At 45.5% G+C, this 25,256-nt stretch overlaps 1 protein-coding gene across 5 annotated transcripts in view; it reads right to left on the bottom strand.

Annotated features, from left to right (window-relative positions):
- lhfpl4a (LHFPL tetraspan subfamily member 4a) overlaps positions 1-9,675 on the bottom strand; it is a 302,872-nt gene extending 293,197 nt beyond the window's left edge. For 4 of the 5 annotated variants that reach the window (XM_072472848.1, XM_072472846.1, XM_072472847.1 and 1 more), the window contains exon 1: positions 9,090-9,656. In XM_072472848.1, the coding sequence (XP_072328949.1) occupies positions 9,090-9,495 (406 nt within the window). In that variant the 5' untranslated portion in view covers positions 9,496-9,656. Of the gene's footprint in view, positions 1-9,089 lie in introns of all 5 variants that reach the window. The other variant, XM_072472844.1, reaches the window with a different exon arrangement.
- Positions 9,676-25,256: the final 15,581 nt, after the last annotated feature.

The following is a 25,256-nucleotide window of genomic DNA, read 5'->3' on the forward strand; positions in this document are numbered from 1 at the left end:
GCAGATGCTCCCTTCCCAGGTCAACCGTTTTCCCCACCAGTGCAGTCTAGGGGTGTCGAAGCTGCCACAGAGATCGAGGCCACGCTCGCGGAGTCACAGACGCCCGAGCCTCCACCGGAGTCACCACCGAGGCTCCAACGATCACAGAGGACGACCAGGGCCCCCGATCGACTGATTGCTTCATTTTAAACTGTATAGTTAATTATGAATCATAAATTGTAAATAGTAAATAAAATTGTAAATAGTTACAAAATGCTGTCCAGAGGTATTACGGTACCGCCATAACTATACTTTTTACTACATTACCATGTTGTAATATCAGGCCACACCCCCTGCCGGACTCTTTTTTTTAACAGGGGGTGAATGTGGTAGTCTGTGTAGAGGTATTACGGTACCTGGTAATGCTGGAACATCATTGGTAGATATTGTATGTTTCCTATTGGTCAAGCTGTATGGTAGCTCCACCCTGCAAGGCGGGGTATAAGAGCCCGTGCCGCCCCAACAGCCTTCATTCTGTACCTGAGCTGCTGGGGGAAACATCTAGCTTATTAAAGCCTTCACTTCAGTTGGACTACAACCTCGCTTTAGTGGTCATTGATCGTGCATCATATACATTGTCACATTAAACACCTGTTCACACTGTTACAACCTGTCCCGGTGCTCGGTCAGGTGGGTGTGAGGAGTGGGCTGGTCTGGGCAGGCCACAGAGGAGATGCGGGGGGTGGGGGGGGAATGGGCGGACATTGTGAGTAGCCTGGGCTCCCCACCCTCCCCCCCCTCCCCCCTGACCATCCCCAACGTCGTCACCCCAGGGATCCGATGGCACCACGTGATGGAATGGCCGGCTCGCGTGCAGGGATCACACAGATGGATGGTGGAAAGTGCTACCGTGGGCAGGAGTCAGACGTTGCTGAACGATGCAGAGCACTAGAGCTCATCACAGAGCGGGTTGTCATCATCCTGCATCCCATGGCCCGCACCCGCTGTTCCTGTCAACCCAGGGTCTGCACCCACAGTGCTGCAGGTATGTATCATGGGGGGGGGGGGGGGGGGGGTTGCAGGCGGGGGATAGCCGGGGGGGGGGGATGCGGTGTCCGTGCCCCTGGCCAGTGACCCCCCACACCTAGTCGGTGAACCTGGAGGCGATCAGAGTGTCTCGTGCGCGTTGGCCCAGGCACACACGTCGTGCGGCCTCCTGTGCCTGCCTTGGCCCCTTGATCCCGGCCCTTGGTCACTGTCCCTCTGGAGTTTGCACATTCTCCCCGTGTCTGCGTGGGTCTCACCCTCACAACCCAAAGAGACGCAGGGTAGGTGGATTGGACACGCTAAATTGCCCCTTAATTGGGAAAAACAAATGCCTGGAATTGGTTGTCCACATTTTATCTCCACTCTCTCTTCAACAATACAACCCAATTTCAAAAGGATAACCCCACACAACAATTCCAATTTCCACACCGATCATTTTTGACATCTTTCTGACAAACGCCACTAATTTATGTTGAAGATAAGAACTGACTTGAGACTGCTGAAATCTCACTTCATCATCAGATTCCAACATTAAGTCAACACAAGACTTTCAACCTATTCAATCTAACCAACCTGGACGGACAGTGCATTTAGTTACAGCACGACTTCATTAAGCCTTCAGCCAAAATATTAAAACGCATCTAGCAAATGAACCTCCAAAATTTGCACGACAGCATTGAGTTACAAAGTCCACATGTTTGGGGCACAATGATGACATAAGTGATGTCGTAACTATGTACAAACAACCGGTGGTGAATGTATTGCTGTAACAATTCACCATGTGCATATCTGTATTACACTGTTGCCCATGTGGGCTCCACCTATGGACCATTGTAAGGTATTACCGATAATGTAGCATGTTGGGGCCTGTGTGGGCTCCGCCCCTGGCTCCACCCCTTGAGGGGAGGTATAAAGAGCAGTCGCCCTGTAGGCGGCTCCCCCTAACAGATCAGTCGCAGGTAGGCACTGTTCTATTGATTAAAGCCACAGTTTACTTCTACTCCTGGTTTCGTGTGAATTGATGGTTGCATCACAACCAATATTTGGTTTTGTTTACAAATGCAAAAACATCTTTAGGTAATGACTTTGAAATTATGCAGTGAGCACTTAATGCCTTCATCTGAAATCCTTCTCTGCTGTTTCAAAGAAGACATTTAAAATGAATGGGTGGACAGACCTGCTAAAATAGTGGAAAGGAGTTTAAACAAAGATGTTAATCATTCATACACAATTACCTCACAGCAAAATGTCAAGGCCAATGTTCCTGTTGCACACAAGCCCTATTAACATTGTGGCTAAATGACTGATACTAAGCACTTGGCTTCTTTTGAACTTCCTTGATTCAAAGACCAATATGATTTGCAAGAATATACATTTTAATTTGGAAATCTCAGTGAGGGGAAGTTTGTGTCTCCATAATGACCATTTAATACTACTGCCGATCAGCTAAGCAGCATAACCAATCTATTAATCTTTGGACAATGATATGAGCTGACTGGATAGGACTGACTTAGTTCTCAAGTGAGGTTAAAAGTGCTACAATTGTGCTCTTTACAGCAGTGTAGACTTAATCTAATCAAGGTTCATAAGATGATGAATGGAATACTTTGGTTCAAATCTTGCAGTGGTAATGATGGCGAAACTGTTAGCATTCATCGTTATTACTCCTCTTAAACTGGCAGCAACTTCTGCAGTAGGCACAACAAAGGCAAAGATCCAAAAGTTGCTGTCAGTGATTTTATGCTTCTTCAGAGGATCTCCTTATTCTTCATAAGCAGTCCCTCCAGACCGAGGATTACTTTCTTCTACAGGTTCTAGGTCCTGAGGTGATGAAAATGCCCAATGCTGGATCTGCACACTCTGCCACAGGTGAGGCAGGCAGCGTTTGATATTGTTTTGGAATTTGGTCCACTTCTTCCATTGTTTGCACTTGGCCTCGACTTCGGCCTGGTAGGGATGCACAAAATGCTTGGCACCTCCATGCATGCTTCTTCCCCAGTTATGGGGGTCTCGAGCAAGAGATCCCAACATATCAGTGGGGATGTTGCATTTTTTCGGACATCAAGACTTCCAGAGGGTGCACTGTTGAGTCCCCACCATCCCCCAGACTTCAATCAATTGGAAATCACTAAACTGACAAAAACCCTCCATGCTTAGGCTCTTATTCCCTGTTAAAATAAACTGTTGTAAAAGTTATACATCTTGAATTAGATGTAATTGGGATTTTAACAGTGCATGAATTCCTGATTATCATAGAATAGAATCACTACAGTGCAGAAGCAGGCCTTTCGTCCAGTGAGTCTGCTCCGACCCTCTGAAAAGGTACCCTACCTAGGGCCAGGCCCCCGCCTTATGCTCTTAACGCAGTACCCCACCTAAACTAACCTTTTGGACACTAAGGGGCAATTGATCATGGCCAATTCACCTAACCTGTACATCTTTGGACTGCGGGAGGAAACCGGAGCACCCAGAGGAAAGAAACCCACACAGATATGGGGAGAAAGTGCAAACTCCACACAGACAGTCAGCGGAGACCCGAATTGAACCCGGGTCCCTGGAGCTGTGAGGAAGCAGTGCTAACCACTGTGCCACCATGTTGCCCTCATTAGCCTCAAAAGTGTATTTTTACATTTGCTGCATGTCAAATTTCTTCCTTATGATAAAAGTATTCCACATATTTTGAAAATAACAATTTCTTTAAATGTTTGTCGATATTTTATCTTCTGCCTTAATCCCATATGTATGCCCCAATCATTTGTCTCATTATATTTAAACATTTGAAATTAAAAGTGAGGGGATTTCTGGTTTTTATTTACTGGTTTGTTGTCTGGGTGTTTCAGTGTTACTTTAATGAGTTTGACTGCCTACCCTGCGTGATGTCATCACTGTTGGTGGATGCCTGGAAACTCCTTTGAATTGGTGCCAGAAACAAACTGACACCAGGAAAGGGAAGGCTATGTCACAGAGATTACTAGATCATTGTGGACAGGCCTCTTCAAGATCAGCAGCTAAACCATTGAGTTCCTATGGTTGTCGCAGATTGGTGCCCACAACGAGGCACACTCCAGTCCCAAATGCTGCCTTCGCGCTCTCACACCCTTACAGCCGGCACCACCACTGGGCTCACGGAGTACCTGGCCAGCGAGAGCGAAGGAAGAGCTGACAACAAAGCCTTCAAACTCGTTCCCCTACAAGATGCTGCCTCCATTGAGTTCAAGTTGACCGTAAGTTCCAAGTAAATAGGTTATGAAGGACTAGAAGGGTCGTGATTTTAAGTTGTATAAGGCTAGGTTTAAGTTGTATAAAGTTAGATTGCATGCATAGCACACACAGTATTTATGACATGGAAACAGACCATTTATTCCAACAGTGCATATTCCAACAAATGTTTATGCTCCGCATAGAATCTCCACAGTGCAGAAGGAGGCCATTTGGCCCATCGAGTCTGCACCGACCCTCAAAAGAGCACCCTATCTAGGTCCACTCCCCCACAGCCCTGTGCCCACCTAATCTTTATAGAATCATAGAATTTACAGTGCAGAAGGAGGCCATTCGGCCCATCTAGTCTGCACCAGCCCTTGGAAAGAGCACCCTACCCAAGCCCACACCTCCATCCTATCCCCATAACCCAGTAACCCCACCCAAGGGCAATTTTGGACACTAAGGGTTAATTTATCATGGTCAATCCACCTAACCTGCACATCTTTGGAGGAAACCGGAGCACCGGAGGAAACCCATGCAAACACGGGCAGAACATACAAACTCCACACAGGCAGTCACCCAAGGCCAGAATAGAACCCGGGTCCCTGGAGTTGTGAGGCAGTTGTGCTAACCACTGTGCCACTGTGTTGCCCCACATGAACCTCATTGCAGAATTATTATGGTGCGGAAGGAGGCCATTTGGCCCATTGTGTCTGCACCGGCTTCCAAACGACTATCATGACTTTGTGCCATTCCCCTGCGATTTCCCTGTACCCCTGCACAATGTTTCAATTCAGATAATCATCTAATGCTCTTTTGAATGGCTCAATTGAACCTGCCTCCATCATCCTTCCAGGCAGTGCATTCCAGACCCTAACCACTCACTGATTGAAAGAAAATGTTCTCACATCACATTAGCACCCTTTTTCATCCAAGCCTACCAACATTTAATTTTCTTCCTTTCTTCATTATATATTTATCTAGCTTTCCTTAAAAAATCCATGCAAGTGGCTTCAACTACTCCTTGTGGTAGCAAACTCCACATCCTAACCGTTGTCTGGATAAAGACTTTTCTCCTGAATTCCCTGTTGAATGTATTAGTGACACTCTTACATATGTGGCCCCAAGGTCTGGTCTGCCCTGTTTAAGTTTTAGAGTTCAGGAGTCAGAGGTTACCTAAAACAGGCAGTTGAGAACTCATACGTGATTTTAAGATAGTTTATTAAAAAGCAATAGTTTAGTTATAATGCAGTAGCTATACAGATAGGAGGAACATCCGACCCATGACATGTGAGAGTTGTTCACAGCTCCTAACAGATGGATGGGTAGATAAAATCAAATTACTGCAGATCATAGAACCTTAGAATTTACAGTGCAGAAGGAGGCCATTCAGCCCATCGAGTCTGCACCGGCCCTTGGAAAGAGCACCTTACTTAAGCCCATGTCTCCACCCTATCCCATAACCCAGTAACCCCACCTAACATTTTTGGACACTAAGGGCAATTTAGCATGGCCAATCCACCTAACCCGCACATCTTTGGACTGTGGGAGGAAACCAGAGCACCCGGAGGAAACCCACACAGACACTGGGAGAAAGTGCAAACTCCACACAGTCACCCGAGGCCAGAATTGAACCCGGGACCCTGGGGCAGCTGGATGCTGGAATCTGAAACTCAAACAGAAAATGCTGGATAATCTCAGCAAGTCTGACAGCATCTGTGGAGAGAGAACGGAGCTCATGTTTTGAGTCTGGGTGACTCTTTGTCAAAGCTTCAAGCAGACTTGAAACATTAGCTCTGTTCTCTCGCCACAGGTGCCATCAGACCTGCTGAGATTGTTCAGCATTTTCTGTGGATGGGATAGACTCAAGTGTGCTTCTCTATACTGTGTGCTGGCAGCATATGCCTCTCCAACTGAAGAACTAGGAAGCTCTTCCCTCAGTCTTCCTCCATCTTTCCTGATCTGTCTCCATCTGAAGATCAGGTAGCTTCCTGACAAGGACTGGCCACTGCCTCTAAGCACCCAGTAACATATTTTATTTCAAGGTGCTGGTTGTTTATGATTTGTCAATCATTTATTCTAACCCTTCCAGCCAATGAACACAAGACAGGTACCCAAGGTGTCCGGAGAGGTCACCTCTCCTCTTGTCCATCACTTTAGCTTGAGGACACCTTTCAGTTTACCTCAAGTTGGGAGCCATTTGTTAGCACTTGTATAGACAGGAGTGTACAAGGTGCCGTTGTGGCAGGAGACCTCAACATTTCTAAGGGCTGTTTTTGGAGAGAGAGAGGGGAAACAACTTTTCTACCAGTTGGCCTCATGTCATGTTACAAATTCCATAAGAATGCTACACTATTTTGAAAAGTACCATTTCTTACACCTGTAAATGGGAAACTTCATAACTTTAAAAACCTCCATCAGGACACTCCACAGCTATTTTCTACTCCCCAGAAAGGAGCGCCAGTGGTGCTCAATCTTTCCTGGTCAGCACAGACTCCCAACTTTGGTACGGTAGCATTGCACCTTCTCCAGTGTCCGCATGTCCGCTTCATAATCTGAAACCAAAACTTTCCCCAATATTCAGAGTGAGGTCTGGCTGCCATCTTCCCACCTCTGGGCTGTTCATCGGGAGGCAAATCAGGCAGGGGTGATGGACAACCAGCGGCAAACAGCGGATAGCTTATTGAGTGAATTAAAATGCCCCTGGCATTCGGAGCCTGGGAGATGACTGGAGACAGCCTCCTGGGAGGTGTGGGTGGGGGGGAGGTAGCGCTTTTGGATAAATTTGAGGATTACCCGCGCCCTGTGACCGCCATACCTACACGATCACAGCTACAGCCACAAACATCCACAATGGTGAGCGGATTGGAGGCCTTGGATTGGATTTGTTTATTATCACGTGTACCGAGGTACAGTGAAAAGTATTTTTCTGCCAGCAGCTCAAACGGATCATTGAGTACATGAAGAGAAAATACATAATAGGGCAACACAAGGTGCACACTGTCAACGCCTTCCAATGGCCTCCAGCTTTCGCAGCCCAACTGAATGGGAAGAGCATCATCTGGCCATTCCTTTGAAAACTGTGCCGGGTGACTAATTCTGACATGGTGTTGGGCGAGGGCTTGTCTTGGCATAGGAGTCTCGACCCCCAGAAGGAACATCCAGCTCAATAGTCTCATTCTTTCTAAATTCTATCCCACTACAAATTAACGCCAGTTGATTTTATGGCTTTATTAACGTGACGTTTAGTTTTCTTTGAATGGTCTGTGTGTAACAGTGCCCCAGGTCTGCTCATGTATCCCGTTTCTGTCTTTATCACCTGGCCTTGATAACCAGTAAGATTCTCCATTTGATCCAACAAGTGGAGAAAGAAGCTTTTCGCCTACATGTGGGGCTCGGGTTGATTTCCAAGTCCACCCGACCATCATTTCCTCTCCTTCGACGAAATTCCTTCAAATATTTAAAATTGACAATGCTTCGCAGGAATCGTGTGACATCTGTCGATGCCCAGAGCCCTGGGCTACAAGTGTTGCAAACCCCCAAGACAAAACATTTTCGCCTGACAAATGTGCATAGGAAAGCATTGCTAAAAGAGGTCCCCTTTGAGAATACATTGCGTAAAGAGGATTTTCTAACAGTTCAGCTCCTTTGCGTATCAACTGACTCAACGATGAAATCCTTGCTTCCCTTCATAAGAACGAGGGAATGGATATTTCCTATCTGAGGGGTACTCAGAAGAGTACACCTCACTTACCATTCGCTGTGAGCTGTCTCCTAATCAATGTGGTCCCTACAATACCTGGAAATGTGCTGCATTGACACCCTCACTTTATTGTGTTTTAGTGATTGCCTCTTCATCCAGACTTGGTAATGGACGAACTGAAATGTTGGGGGGGGGGGGGGGGCAGAGTGAATAATAAATTCAGCATTCCATCTCCCCGAAAGCAACGAAACCAACAAATTGTTTGCATAGAAAACTCGCAACGTTGCCTATCAATATTTCTGATTGCAACCGAGACTACCCAACTCAAGTTCGAATCCATATTTGAATAGTTGGACCCTGAAGTATAAAAATACAACAAGCCGTGTCTATGTCTGGCCACCCAGCTCTTTCATTAATAGTTCCAGTGGCTAATTAACTCTTCATTGCCCTTGGGCGATTCCACAGCAATCAATTCAAAGCACTGAATGGCCAATCCCATTCAACATCACAGTAGAGGGAACCCAACCTCCTGTTCGGGCAGCTCTCCGTAATCTACACCCAGCGATCAATCATCTCGATTAATCATCAAAATGAGCGACTGCACTCGGAGCATGATTACAGCCCCAGTTACTGATCAGCATTCCACACCATGCAGTCGATACGTTCAGTTCGATGTCTGAGATATAATTAGGGTGAGCGATGTTAAACACTTTGGGAGGGAGTTGGGGGGAGGGGGGGGGGGTTGTTATTCCAGCCCTGTCGCCACAGAATATTCAGCACCCTGCGATCCATCACATTAACATCGCATTGCATTCAGCACACTCGCCACTGGTGCCTGGGAATCCGTCACTGTTAACCATCCTCCAGTCTATCGCCACCTTTAATCGTTGCTCCACATATTATATAACCCACTGCATATGTCCCTGCACATCGATTCAATTAATAACAGCCATCGGATGTGAGATGGAGCTGGGTGGATGATACTGGGAGCACCATTCTCTAGCAGTTCCCTGACATCGGCTGTCGATTCCAGTATTCAGGGCAATCTGAGGACTCCTCTCTCTCTCTCTGCACACACACACACACACACACATGTATATATAATACACACACACACACAGGTATATCCCCACATATGTACCCATCGCCCACCCCCTACCTGCGAGGAGCTGCATCCAGGCGCAGATCTTGTAGACAGTGGCAGTGTTGCAGAAGAAGAAGAGAGCGAAGCAGGTGATGCAGCCCAGGATCAGCACCATGGAGAGCAGCACGAAGAACGCCGCCGCTTTGAAGGCACCCGAGGGGATGCTGGAGAAGTCGGAGAAAGTTCCCTGGCATATTAAATCCCGGCTGCTTAAACCTGTGCCGATGCAGTAGTGGAAAAGGCCAAAGTAGCCGGCGTAGGGAGTATCCACACTGTCCCCGATCCAGTAAGGTTGGATGAAAACCACCACGTTAATGATCGCGAAGCAAATGGTGAAGATGGCCCACAGCACGCCAATGGCTCGGGAATTCCGCATGTAATTGTCATGGTAGATTTTACAGGCTTCCTGTGAAGGCAACATATTCTCCTCTCTCTCCCGGTCTCTCTCCCCTCGGTAGCTCCTTAAGGCTAGTGCAAGAGCTTTTAAAATGAAATCCCAATAATATGTTGCCCCTTGTCCAATCGTTATAGTGTGGCTATGTGATGGAGATGCCCCATCTCTCCAGATGCTCTCTGCCTCTTTCTCTCCCTCTCTTTCTCTCCCCCCCACCCCCCCCCTCTCTCTCTCCCTCCCTCTCTCCCTTCCTCCCTCTCTCTCGCTCCAGGATGCGCGCTCCCGACACACTTGCTGTTTGGCGAATGCGCGTCGCCGAGTCAATGCAGCCTTATTGGGAATATTTCCCGGCGAACATCACGGTGTGTTCAGCTCAGGATTCCCAAATCAGATTGAACTCGCCAGATCCCTGGAAAGATGGAAACATTCTTTCGTTAAATGAAACACGATTGAGTTGCTGAGCGCGGTGTAGCCATATTTGCCCAATCTAACTCGCTGGAGCGAGATACTTTGACATCCCTGTGTACAGTCACAGAGTGAAGCAATATCAATGTGTGTAAATCTTTGTCTAATCTCCCAGAGGCAGCCTCTCTACACGCCCATTTCACGCATTTGTACACTTGGTTCTCCCCAAAGTGCCTTAGAACTTATTTTAGTTAAGTTCACAAAGAGAGAATTAACTCACAGCAGGATCACTCCAATTACACAATTCCTTTCAAATATTACAAGAAACTTGGCTGTTGCAGCATATATTCAGCCTGGTGTCTAACATTTTTTAAAGGACTATATGAAACTATCCCTGCCTTGGACTCTTCTCTCCCCCCCCCCCCCCCCCCGCCAACCCTCACTCCCCCAGAAGAGCCTCAATGTTGGGGCAGTACTTTGCTGCTGCTTTTACTGTTTCGGAAGCTCAGGTGAGGGAAGAAAGACCTTACCAAGGTTAAACGGACTGGGTGCGAAGGCGAGATAAATCAGAAAGTCATCCTATTGTAGGTGAAAGAGTCTGCGGTTCTTGGAATTCTGAGACAGATGGGCTAGTATGCTGATAGGTGAATGAGGATACAGAGAAGTGTGTCCTCTTAACCACCTTCCCTTAACATTTCAAGGTATTATCGTTGCTGAATCCCCACCATTAACCTCCTGGGGACTGGGTGAGGTCATTGGAGGGATGGGATGGGGTGGCGGCGAGAGTGGGTGATGGGGTTGCTTGAATCACCATTGACCAGAAAGTCAGGTAGGCTAATCACATTCGCCATAGCGAATACATCAGATCAGAGTCTGTTGTGAAAGGCTTGTCTCTGACTGCTCAAATATTCTCCCCTTCCTACAAGGCGTCAGGAGTGTGATAGGATATTCCCAACTTGCCTGGATGGCTGCAGTTACATCAGCACAGATCCGGTTCACTAATGTCCTTTAGGGAAGGAAATCTGCCGTCCTTACCTGGTCTGGCCAACATGTGACTCCACACCCACAACAATGTGTTTGACTCATAAATGCCCTCAGGGGTGGGCAATAAATGCTGTCCCAGCCAGCGATGCACACATCCCATGAATGAATTAAAACAAGTTCAGCACCATCCAGGACAAAGCAGACTGCTTGATTGGTAGCCAGCCCGCTCCCTTCACCACCAGGGCACCGTGGTTGCAGTGTGTACCAGCTACAGGATGCACTGCAGCAACTCACCAAGTCTTCCTGAACATCACCTCCGGAACCCACGGCCTTAACAACAAGGACACCAGGTACAGAGAAATCTTCAGGTTTTCTTCCAAGTTACACATCATCACAAGTTGAGCTGTTCCTTCATTGCTGCTGGACCAAGACCCTGGAATCGCTAGTTAATGATGTCCTGAGATTACCACCTCCGTATTGAATGCAGTGGCTCAAAGTGACTCGTCATCACTTTTTAGAGATCCTGAGGATGATTAGAAAAAAAAGTGCAAGGGAAAGTAGGATGGAATATTTCGAGCTGAACAGAAACAAAAAGGAGCATTCACTCGAACAATTACCACAGGTAAAAGAAAAAATGGGAAATTATGTCATTTGAAACATGGAAGTCTGGCAATACCTGACCTAAGGCTACATGAGAGAATGTAGGGAAAAATCCCACGAAGGGTTAACAGCAGCTGCAAAAGAAGGTTTTGAAATGCAGATAGCCTTTATCAAACAGGCGTTAAGAAAACAGTTTGTGACTATTCAAGCTGTAAAACTGATGTATGTCTTTTAAGTCACAGCAGATTGAACTTTTAGTTATATGGAAAAAAACAATAATTTGCACCTTCTTTGAAGTTAATTATTTTAGTAAGCAGCTAGAAAAGAATGGCTCAGAATTTCAGTTGAATCGGGTGACAAATGTTTAGGTGTGAAATTCTGCTGACACCAGGTGAATATGGGAAGCTGGAGACAACGTGTCCACGAGAATACATGTTAGACCCAAATCGGAGTCAAGAGTTCTGAGCTGGGGGCACTATTTGATAATAAAGCAACTTTAGAAATGACAGAAACCAGATATAACACCCCTCTGGGATCAAAGCACTTTTGAACATCACAAAGGAAACAATGTAATCAGAGTTCGATGAGCTGAAGACATGCTGAATATGAATACATAGTCGTGTTAGAAACAATTCAGATTAAAGGTACTTGTACAATCAAGAGTAAAATAAAATTACTTTACGATAATGTCATAAAAACTTAATAACTGCTAGAAGGGGTATATAAACCCTAAAAATGGGGACAACCAACTGAGTCAGCTCTCATAGCTTGGTCATGGGAAGAATGGAACATAGCAACCGAGAGGAACAGCGAATCCACCTTAGGAAGACCAAAAGCTAAAGAAGAGAGATTGTCAAGGTGGACCTGAAGGTCTTTTCAACCAACAAGGAGAATCCAGAAGCAAGATCTTTTTACTTTTCTGTAAAGACAGTGATTGCATCTTTTAAAAGAAAAAATATAATAATAAAATAACTTAAAAGTTTTAACCTGAAACAGTGGTTATTACAAAGTCCACTTTACTTAGCTACGCGGGACCCAGGATCGATGCTACTAAGTGGTAAGTAGATAAAATTCTTCTATGAAGATATGGGTTATACCGGGGGATAACTTGAAAATATAGTTTGACCTGAATAGCACCCACCTAAGTCTGCATAGGAGTCAGGGAGTGAGAATCCCTGTTCAGCATTTAGAATGTCTTATTGACCCTTTTTGGTATAGCGGGAATTCTAAGAATAGTGGTGAGTTTTTTTACTTCACACAGCAATCAAAATTAAACAAGAAAGGTTGTGTCAGTGGCACAGTGGTTAACACTGCTGCCTCAGAGCACCAGGGACCCGGGTTCAATTCCAGCCTCAGGTGACTGTGTGGAGTTTGCACTTTCTCCCCGTGTCTGCGTGGGTTTCCTCCGAGTGCTCCGTTTTCCTCCCACAATCCAAAGATGTGCAAATAGGGGGATTGGCCATGACTAATGCGCAGGGTTACGGTGGGGGAGTGGGCCTAGATAGAGTGCTCTTTCGGCGGGTCGCTGCAGACTCAATGGGCCAAACTGCCTTCTTCTGCACTGTAGAGATTCTATGGATTCGATGAAAGAAAGAGAGGATAAAGGTTGGAGGTGAGAGAAAGATCAGGCATTAGTGGTCAGGATATATTGAATCCAGTCTGAATTTTAGAAATGTTCTAAAAGACAGGTCCCAGATTTAGCTGCAGAATTGAAGCCTTTCTTGGTAGTTGGGAGCTTTAAGTGTTTGCGGATGATAATTAGAAGAGAAGAACTTGGCCTAGGAACATAGGAACAGCAGTAGGCTATTCGGCCCATCAGGCCTGCTCCACCATTCAATTAGATCATGGCCAATCAACTACCTCAAAGCTGCTTGCCTGCACTATCCCTTGATGTAAGTTCTGTCTTGAACATGCTCAATGATTGATCTTCCACAACCCTTGTATGGAGAATTACAAAGATTCACCTTTGATTGAACACATTCCTCCTCATTTCAGTCCTTAAAGGCTTGTCCCTTATTCTGAGACTATCCACATCTCCCCGTCACATCCTGGAAGAATTTTGCAAGTTCCAATGAGACCAACACTTTTCCTTTGAAGCTTGAGAGAAAACAGGCCCAGTTTCCTCAATCTGTCCTCACAAGACAATGCCACCAACCCAGGAATTAGTCTGGTGAACCTCCATTGCACTCCCCCCATGGAAAGTATATTCTTCCTTAGAAAAGGAGACCAAAACCGTACACAATACTTCAGGTGCAGTCTCACCAAGACTCTGTACAATTGCAACAAGACATCTTCACTCTTGTACTCAAATCCCCTTGTGACGAAGGCCAACATACAATTTCCTTACTGCATGCTCACTTTTAGTGACTCATGAACAAGAATACCCAGGTCCCCTTAGACATCAACACTTTCCACCACTTCATCATTTAAGAAATACTCTATCTACCCTTTTGTTTTTTCTCTCGAAGTGAATAACTACGCACTTATACACATTATATTCCATCTGCCATTTCTTTTTTTTTAATAAACATTTTATTGAGGTATTTTTGGTCTAGTGACAACAACAAAATAAACAATATACATGAAACCATAAACATAGTGCAAAAGCCATTCACCTCTCGGACAGGACCCACCCTTATTGACCCCCTACTCTAATCTAAACTACCCCACCCTCGTCTGCTGATGATTAATTTCCAGCAAAGAAGTCGATAAAAGGTTGCCACCTCTGGGTGAACCCTAACAGTGACCCTCTCAAGGCGAATTTGATTTTCTCAAAACAGAGAAAGCTAGCCATATCCGATAGCCAGGTCTCCGACTTCGGGGACTTTGAGTCCCTCCATGCTAATAATATCCGTCTCCGGACTACCAGGGAAGCAAAGGCCAGAACATCTGCCTCTTTCTCCTCCTGGATTCCCGGGTCTTCTGACACCCCGAAAATCGCCACCTCTGGACTCAGCACCACCCTTGTTTTTAACACCGTGGACATGACGTCCGCAAAACCACTGCCAAAACCCCCGAAGCTTTGGACATGTCCAAACCATGTGGACATGGTTCGCCGGTCCTCCCGCACATTTTGCGCACCTGTCCTCCACCCCAAAGAATCTGCTCATCCGGGCCACTGTCATGTGAGCCCGGTGAACAACCTTAAATTGTATCAGGCTGAGCCTGGCACATGTTGCAGATGCGTTGACTCTACTCAACGTGTCTGCCCATAGACCATCCTCTATCTCACCTCCCAGCTCCTCGGTCTGCGTCTCCTCCGACCCCATAAGCTCCATATAAATGTCCGATACACTCCCTTCTTCTACCCACCCACTGGAAACTACCCTGTCCTGAACCCCCTTAGCAGTAGGAGCTGGAAGGTTAACACCTGTTTACGAAGGAAGTCCCGCACCTGCAGATACCTGAATTTGTTTCCCCTCGCCAACCCAAACTTTCCTCCAATGCCCTCATACTCGGAAAGCTCCCCTCTATGAACATATCCCCGAACCTCTCAATCCCCGCTCTCCACCATAACCGGAACCCCCCGTCCATCTCCCCGGGGCAAACCAGTGATTATCACAGATTGGGGCCCAGACCGATGCTCCCACTGCTCCCACATGCTGCCTCCCCTGGCCCCAAACTCTCAGGGCCGCCACCACCACTGGATTGGTGGAGTACCGTGCCAACGGGAATGGCAGAGGCGCCGTTGCCAACGCCCCCAAACTGGTGCCCTTACATGAAACAGCCTCCATGCACACCCATGCCGACTCCTCCCCCACCACCCACTTAATGATCATGGCTATATTAGCTGCCCAGTAATAGTTGCTAAAATTTGGTAGCGCCAGCCCGCCCTCTCCCAGACTCCACTCAAGCATTACCTTCCTTACTCGCAGGGTCTTGCCCGCCCAGAGGAAGCCCGTGATCACTCTGTTAACCCGCTTAAAAAAGGACCGCAGAATAAAGATGGAGAGACACTGAAATACAAATAGGAATCTCGGGAGGACCGTCATCTTCACCGTTTGCACCCTCCCAGCCAGAGACAACGGAAGCGCGTCCCATCTCCAAAAATTGTCCTTCATTTGGTCCACCAGCTGGGCCAGATTCAATTTATGCAGCCGGTCCCATTCCAGCACCACCTGGATGCCTAGGTATCTAAGGCTTCCCTTTACTAACCTAAACGGCAGCTCTCCCAGCCGCCTCTCCTGTCCCCTCGCCTGGACGACAAACATCTCACTCTTTCCCATATTAAGCTTATACCCCGAAAACCGGCCAAATTCCCCTAGAGTCCTCATGATTTCTTCCATCCCCTCTATTGGGTCCGAAACGTACAAAAGCAGGTCATCCGTATAGAGCAAAACCCTGTGCCCCCCCCCCCCCCCCACCCGGCCCCTTGAGGCTCTCAGAGCAATTGGCAATTGACAATGGCTCTATAGCCAGCGCAAACAACAGTGGGGAGAGGGGGCATCCCTGTCTCATCCCCCGGTGCAGTCTAAAATAGTCCAATGTTGTCCGATTCATCTGTACACTTGCCACAAGAGCCTGATACAGTAACCTGACCCAGTCAACTAAACCCTGCCCGAATCCGAACCATCCCAGTATCTCCCACAGATAGTCCCATTCTACCCAATCAAAGGCCTTTTCTGCATCCATTGCGATCACTACCTCCACCTCCCTACCTCCATGACCTGTACAGCCTGCTGCAGAAATCCCTAAATGCCTTATTCACCCCTATTGAATCACCAACTAGGTTCCCATCTCCGTCCTTTACTTTCTCTATCTCCCTAGCTGCCTCCCTCTTCCTAAGCTGCTGTGCAAGCATTCTGCTGGCCTTCTCTCCATGTTCATAGATCACCCCCTCACATTTCTGAGCTGCTCCACTGCCCTCCCTGTGGTCAGCAAGCTAAACTCCGCCTGTAACCTCCGCCGTTCCCTTAAAAGCCCTGCCTCCTGGGTCTCCGCACACCTCCTATCAAGCTGAAGTAACTCCTTTACCAGTCGGTCCGTCCCTCTGCCATTTCTTAACCATTCAACCTGTCCAATCCCCTTGAAGTCTCCTTGGATCTTCCTCATAACTTACACTCTCACTTAGTTTTGTGTCATCAGCAAATCTGGAAATATTACATTTGGTCCCCACATTTAAATAATGTATGTAGAATGTGAACAGCTGTGGTCCCAGCACTGATCCTTGCAGTGCCCCACTGTAACAACCTACCACCCTGAGAATGACCTGTTTGTTCCGATTCTCTCTTTTATGTCTGTTAACCAATTTTTAATCCATACCCTGAATCCCATGTGATTTAATTTTGTTTGCTACTCGTCCGTGTAGAACATTGTCAAAAAACTTCTGAAAATCCAAATATACCACATCCACTGGTTCTCCTTTATCTATCCTCCTTAAAAAATGGCAATAGGTTTGTGAAGATGATTTCCCTTTCATAAATCCATGCTGACTCTGTCCAATCATATAATTATTATTAGGAAAACAAAGGTAGCTTTGAGAGATTTATGTTTGCATTGGTAATCATTAGAAAAAATGTATAGATTTAAGTGGGTTTAAATTAATGTTTCTGTGTCTGGAAGGGTAAAATCATTAGTTAGATTCATGCTGGACAAAGGTGCCTGTCTGTACATGTGGGATGGTTAAGTTCCACCTGTGTTTCTATTGTGTTTGCAGAGGGCTAAGCATGAATAATAAATAAAAGGCATAAACATGTGGGTGTTGCTAAACAACTGGGGCTTTGTCAGGTACATAGGGCTGGATTCTCCATTTCTGAGTCTACGTGCTGGCGCCAATGGAGAATCCATGGTGTTCCTCAACAGGAAAATTGGCGTGAAACCCTCACCGATTCCGGGACCAATGAGGGGCTAGCACCGGCGGCACGTGGAACATCCGCGGAATGCGCGGAAAACGGCCGAAGAATCGCAAGATCCTGGACTGACAAGCTGCAGCCGTGCCCATTTACACCCACACCGGTCATGCCGTAAAACATGGCACTGGCTGTGCTGGACTGTGTACCCACCCACTTGTAACCCACAGCCAACCTCCTGGCCACCCCCCACCACTCCCTCCAGCCCTAGCAGAAGCCCCCCGGCCAGTGGCGCAGAACTCAGCTGAGTGTGGCGGCGCAAGACACTATCCGCAGCCGGCACACCAGGTCCCCAACCACTGGGACCACATGTGGCCTGCGCCATCAGGAACCCGGCCCATTGGAGGCGGAACATTGCGGGTAGGCCGGGTGATGGCGCTTTGACAGGGTGCGACTGTGTGCATCCTGATGACGCCGATTTGGAGGGGGCAGAGCATCGCGAAACGGCGTCAAACTGACGCCTGCCCCGATTTCGGTGTCGGGAGCCATTCTCCGCCTGATCACCGTTTTCAATTTTGGTGTCAGACTATGGAGAATCCTGCCCATAAGCTTTTTAGTTTTATTTTAGCTAATTTGATTGCAGTTGAAGATATGTTGTGAGAGAGAAAGCAGCTCTCACAGCTCTGCTAGAAGCAGTTGGTCTTAGAAGGCTAAAGAGGGAACTTCTCTCTCAGCCTTGCTGGAATATAAACCATACTATGGAGAAAACATAATCCAGAAATCTAAAATTGAGCAAATTAAGGAAACTAGAGAAATTAAGAGACATGTCCAAAAAGTCTGGAACTAAGTGAACAGAGACCAAGGTATTGCTCACAAGAATCCAAAGAAGAGTAAGCAAAGTATTCTGAGTTAAACAGACAATTGCAGGAACTAGATGTAAAGTGGGGCAGCAGATTTCAGAGGTAAAATAAATGTCTGATGCCATTTTAATACAGTCTGGGAATTGAGAGTTAAAGCAATTGCGAGCAGTTTACACAGCAGCCAAGACAAAGAAATCCTAGAGGGTTGTGTAAAATTCTCAACTGGATTCTCTGCTAAAAGTGGAGCAGAAGCTTTGTTTAAACACGCTTTCATTTGGAAACCCTGGTCTGGATTTCGGAATGCAAATCGGTAAGGGAAACATAATCGTAAGAAAATATTTTAATGTGTGTTTTTAGGAGTGGAGTTTGTAAACTCACATGTGAACATCATCCGTGGGGATTCTGAAGAGAAATCCGTAGACACTAAGTTGGGGTCAGAGCAGAGTGTGTGCATTTGTCCCCAGGTATCTTGTGTGCTTTTCGGGGTTAAAGGGGACTTTGCGTTAATAAGACCATTGTAGATTAAGATGTAATTTGTAATCCATGTTAATCCTAAAACCTACTTGAAATTGTTAAAACAAGGGGCGAGTAAAGGCGTATTGCACCTAATCCAATCTTTTCATGTTTAATAAATGTTTTTTCTTTTTGTTAAAACTATTTGGTGATCTTATGACTCTGCTCTTTCACATTTTATAGAAAAAAGAAAAAGTTACGGTCTTTTGAGCCAGGATTCTGTTCTGGGATCTTTCTGTCCAGTTATAACACCAACTGGGATCATAGCATTATTTTCCAAGTGTCTAGTTATCACATCCTTTATAATAGATTCTAACATTTTCCCTACTACTGATGTCAAACAAATAAGTCTCTAGTTCTCAATTTTCTCTCTCCCTCCCTTCTTAAATGGTGGGGTTACAAATACTATTTCGAGTCCACAGCAACCTTGAAAAGAATCTATAGAATTTTGAAAGATAATCATCAGTGCATTCACTATCTTGATAGTCATCCCCTTCAACACTCTGCGATAGAATCCAAACAATCCCTACAGTGCAGAAGGAGGTTATTCAGTCCATTGGGTCTGCACCAGACCTCGGAAAGAGCACCCTACTTAAGCCCACACCACCCTATCCCCGTAACTCAGTAACCCCACCTACCCTTTTAGACACGAAGGGAAATTTAGCACGGCCAATCCCCCTAACCTGCACATCTTAGGACTGTGGGAGGAGACTGGAGCACCCGGAGAAAACCCACGCAGTCATGGGGTGAACGTGCAAACTTCACACAGACAATCACCTGAGGCCGGAATTGAACCTGGGACCCTGGAGCTGTGAGACAGCAGTGCTAACCATTGTGCCACCGTGCCACCCATAGTCGTTCATCAGGTCCAGGGGATTTATTTACATTCAATCCAATTAATTTTTCAAGTACTACCTCTTTATTAATACTATTTTCTTTCAGTTCCTTCATTTTCTCAAGCCCTGTGGGTTCCCTAGTATTTCTTTTATTTTCAATTAAGGGGCAATTTAGCAAGGCCAAGCCACTTATCCTGCACATCTGTGGGTTGTGGGGGTGATACCCACGTAGACATATGGAGCGTGTGCAAACTCTACACGGACAGTGACCCGGTGCCGGGATCGAACCTGGGTCCTCGGCAGCTTGAGGCAGCAATGGTAAAAACTGCGCCACTATGCCGACCCATTCCCTAGTATTTCTGGGTGATTTTCTGTATCTGCCTCTGTGAAAACAGACACAAACTAATTATTCAGCTTCTCCATCATTTCCCTATTCTCCTGTCTCTGCCTGTATTGGGCCCACTTGTCCTATTAATAATAAGCTCTATTTACCTGTTTACCTGCTGTAATTAATATACTCCTCTGTACTTATCAGGACTATAGCATTCCAAATTGCAGTGGGACTAATGTCTAATGTCCGTCTCACAGAAGTTATTCTACTGAAAATAGTAAGTCAAAATTGAATACTGACTTTTCACTTACATCCGTTGCACTCTAAGTTGCCCGATTAACATTGGGCTGAAATTTCTCCTCCACACGAAAAATAAGAATTAATTTTTCACAAATTATATTCAGCAGAGTAACTTCTGTGAGTTGGAAGTTGTTACAACACATCATAGTAAACTAGCAAAACAGAACATACCATAATGCCGTTGAACCAATTATCATACTGTGAAAGAAGCACTTAATGAGTTGCATATCGCTAATCTTTAGTACAGCTCCCATGCAGTGCAAATGCCTTTCGTAATTTTAGTCCTGATTTGCTCATTTGAAAGTTTTGGAAATTCCATACACTCGGTGGCCCTGGATTTGCTCAGTTCTTAAAGACGGTTCTTCTGCTTCTTGTGAAGACAACTGTTGCTTGTGTTACAGTTATAGTTTGTGGAAGTGCTGCTTATTGTTAGTGGGTATCATCAGCTCCAGGATTATCCCCTTGGATAGTTCAGTAACATTTCTGTGAACTGTGATGAGATCATAGAACATAGAACATAGAACAGTGCAGCACAGAACAGGCCCTTTGGCCCTCGATGTTGTGCCGAGCATTGTCCAAAACCAAGATCAAGCTATCCCACTCCCTGTCATTCTGTTGTGCTCCATGTGCCTATCCAATAACCGCTTGAAAGTTCCTAAAGTGTCCGACTCCACTATCACAGCAGGCAGTCCATTCCACACCCTAACCACTCTCTGAGTAAAGACCCTACCTCAGACATCCCTCCTATATCTCCCACCCTGAACCTTATAGTTATGCCCCCTTGTAACAGCTACATCCACCCGAGGAAATAGTCTCTGAACGTCCACTCTATCTATCCCCCTCATCTTATAAACCTCTATTAAGTCGCCTCTCATCCTCCTCCGCTCCAAAGAGAAAAGCCCTAGCTCCCTCAACCTTTCCTCATAAGACCTATCCTGCAAACCAGGCAGCATCCTGGTAAATCTCCTTTGCACCCTTTCCAATGCTTCCACATCCTTCCTATAGTGAGGTGACCAGAACTGCACACAATACTCCAAATGTGGTCTCACCAGGGTCATGTACAGTTGCAGCATAACCCCGCGGCTCTTAAACTCAAGCCCCTGTTAATAAACGCGAACACTCTATAGGCCTTCTTCATGGCTTTAGCCACTTGAGTGGCAACCTTCAGAGATCTGTGGACATGAACCCCAAGATCTCTCTGTTCCTCCACATTCCTCAGAACCCTGCCATTGACCCTGTAATCCGCATTCAATTTATTTCTACCAAAATGAATCACCTCGCACTTATCAGGGTTAAACTCCATCTGCCATTTTTCGGCCTAGCTCTGCATCCTATCAATGTCTCTTTGCAGCCAACAAAAGCCCACCACCTCATCGACTACTCCACCAATCTTGGTGTCATCAGCAAATTTACTGACCCACCCTTCAGCCCCCTCCTCCAAGTCATTGATAAAAATCACAAATAGCAGAGGACCCAGCACTGATCCCTGTGGTAACTGGTCTCCAGTCTGAAAATTTTCCATCCACCACCACCCTCTGTCTTCTATGTGATAGCCAATTACTTATCCAATTGGCCAAATTTCCCTCTATCCAACACCTTACTTTCTTCATAAGCCGACCATGGAGAACCTTTTCAAACGCCTTACTAAAATCCATGCATACGACATCAACTGCTCTACCTTCATCTACACACTCCTCAAAGAATTCAATCAAATTTGTGAGGCAAGACTTACCCTTCACGAATCCGTGTTGACTATCCCGGATTAAGCTGCATCTTTCCAAATGGTCATAAATCGTATCCTTCAGGACCTTTTCCATTAACTTACCGACCACCGAAGTAAGACTAACCAGCCTATAATTACCAGGGTCATTCCTATTCCCGTTCTTGAACAGAGGAACAACATTCACCACTCTCCAGTCCTCTGGCACTATCCCCGTGGACAGTGAGGACCCAAAGATCAAAGCCAAAGGCTCTGCAATCTCATCCCTCGCCTCCCAAAGAATCCTTGGATATATCCCATCTGGCCCAGGGGACTTGTCGAACCTAAGATTTTTCAAAATTGCTAATACATCCTTCCTCAGAACATCTACCTCCTCCAGCCTGTATCACACTCTCATCCTCAAAAACATGGCCCCTCTCCTTGGTGAACACTGAAGAAAAGTATTCATTCAACGCCTCTCCTATTTCTTCTGACTCCATGCACAAGTTCCCACTACTGTCTTTGACCAGCCCTAACCTCACCCTGGTCATTCTTTTATTTCTCACATAAGAGTAAAAAGCCTTGGGGTTTTCCTTGATCCAACCCACCAAGGACTTCTCATGCCCCTTCCTAGCTCTCCTAAGCCCTTTTTTTTAGCTCATTCCTTGTTACCTCGTAACCCTCAAACGACCCAACTGAACCTTGGGCCATTTCCTCCCTGCCTGACAGGGACATACCTATCAAGGACACGCAGTATTTGTTCCTTGAACAAGCTCCACTTTTCATTTGTGCCTTTCCCTGACAGTTTCTGTTCCCATCTTATGTTCCCTAATTTTTGCCTAATCGCATCATAATTACCCCTCCGCCAATTATAAACCTTGCCCTGCCGTATGGCCCTCTCGCTCTCCATTGCAATAGTGAAAGACACCGAATTGTTGTCACTATCTCCAAAGTGCTCTCCCACAAACAAATCTAACACTTGGCCCGGTTCATTACCCAGGACCAAATCCAATGTGGCCCGCCCTCTTGTCGGCCTATCCACATATTGTGTCAGGAGACACTCCTGCACACACTGTACAAAAACTGCCCCATCCGAACTGTTCAACCTATAGAGGTTCCAATCAATACTTGGAAAGTTAAAGTCACCCATGACAACTACCCTGAGACCTCCACACCTATCCATAATCTGTTTTGCAATTTCTTCCTCCACATCTCTATTACTATTTGGGGGCCTATAGAAAACTCCTAACAACGTGAACGCTCCTTTCCTATTTCTAACTTCAGCCCATATTACCTCAGTAGGCAGATCCCCTTCAAACTGCCTTTCTGCAGCCTTTAAACTATCCTTGATTAACAATGCTACTCCTCCACCTCTTTTACCACCTTCCCTACTCTTACTGAAACATCTATACCCCGGAACTTCCAACAACCATTCCTGTCCCTGTTCTAACCATGTCTCCGTAATGGCCACAACATCGTAGTCCCAAGTACCTAATCCACGCTCCAAGTTCACCTATCTTATTCCGGATGCTCCTTGCATTGAAGTAGACACACTTCAACCCACCTTTCTGTCTGTCGGTACACTCCTGCGACCTTGATATCCTCCTCAGTACCTCACTACTCTCTAGATCGCTGGATAATAGACTGGGGAATAAGCCTTGTGGTAGCAATATAAGATTTTACACTATCATACATGTAAATAATCCAATTAGGTTGTGCCTCTGAGAGTAGACTTGTTTTAAAAGCTCAAGTCCATGATTAGGACATTTACACACATCATTTTGTGCTGAAGGTAATACAGTGACAAAGTCTGAGTGTATAATGTACATGCATAGAATGTGCTGCACAAAAGAACTCTTTCTCTCATATTCAATAATTTGTGCAGTTATGTGGAATCACCACGTAATGAGCCTTTATATAAAGAAAAAAACATTGATGCTCACGAACTGACATTGTAAATTGTAGGTCATTATTCAAGATAGCTTTTCATTCAGTATCATTGGAGAAAAACATGCAATCCAAAAGGCATTCTTTAGACCTTACCATTAACATTTTTATCTACACTTTGTTAAACTGACCCATATCATTGAAGCAAATCATTGTCAGTACATGCTTAAAAGTGCAATACTGAGCAACTCATTAATTTTAAGGTTCCAAGCGCTCAGCCTGTTACAGACACAGTCGTCAACCCTTTTGCACACTTGAGAAAAAGACTTTTTGACATGCTAGATCTTGTAAATTGATATGCTATTCAAGAATATATATTAGGTGCTGAATTTTAATACTTGCATTGCAGAAAAGTACAGTGCAATCATGTCATTTTAACAGTAGGCTGAATGTCAGCAGATATAACAATTTGCAATAGTTCTGTTAGTGATGCACTGCTGATATGAACAGAATCATTTTCTTTTTTAAAAAATATTTTTATTCTCATTCTCCACATTTTCATCAAATATACGCCCAACAAAAGATAACCAACAGAATCATTTTCAATGTAATCTTAACATGTTTTCATGTTTAGGGAATTGTGTAGATCTTCAGTTCTCTCTTATGTATTTGGACAGTGTCATAAAAATCTAATGGAGGAAGTTGACATTAATGGCAACACATGCATTCTTGGCGTTTGCTGCATAATGCTTACTTTGCCATCAGAACAACTAGGAACTTTCTCTTCTTCTGATCCTACTGGTTGTCACATATGCTCTTTGCTTTCTGTTTTAAAGTAATCTTTCCCATCTCTACGTTCCTCGGCTGCTCTGATGTTGGATCTAATATATGCTCAACCCTGAGGGAGGTGCCAGCTGCAAATTTTTATGAAGCATCTCTAATCTTAGACACACGAAATTTAACATTATGATTTGCGTATGACTGAAAAAGGACATTTTGTCGTCGTTTATTGCCTTGCACTCATCAAGATAATCGCAAGAGTCCCAATGTCAGGGGAAATATCACACTGGTACTGAAATTCGTATACCACATTTTTCATTTGTGTGATCGGCAGAATGTCTGTTTGGCTTGATTGCAGCATCCTGTTGGTGACGAATACCACTCATGTTGCTCCTGCAGCTAGCTTCATCCACTGCTCAAATATTTGAGATACCGTATTCATCCAGGGTAATCCGAGGTCGAGGGGAATTTTCAGGGCCGAAAGTGAAACTCCCGAGGTCAAATACATGAGTTTGCACAATAACAGCATCAGATCAAGTTAAGCATTATCCCACAGGATAGCTTTGATGTGCCTTATTTCACCAAGTTCTGTACTACCAAATGACTCTTTGCACACCTGGGGCAGAGGTACAACAAAGACCAAGTCCTGGATATCAACAACATAGTTCGACTTACAGGCAAGTTAAGAACGGGTACGTTCTCATAATTGAATTCCACTAAGAGGGTATTAAATTCAAAGTTGCACCAGTTTTCATTTCCGAATGTATCGATAATGCGAATATGAGACACAGTCCCACGATTGAA

The sequence above is a fragment of the Scyliorhinus torazame genome, chromosome 13 (genome assembly GCF_047496885.1).
Source record: "Scyliorhinus torazame isolate Kashiwa2021f chromosome 13, sScyTor2.1, whole genome shotgun sequence".
Taxonomy (NCBI): domain Eukaryota; kingdom Metazoa; phylum Chordata; class Chondrichthyes; order Carcharhiniformes; family Scyliorhinidae; genus Scyliorhinus; species Scyliorhinus torazame.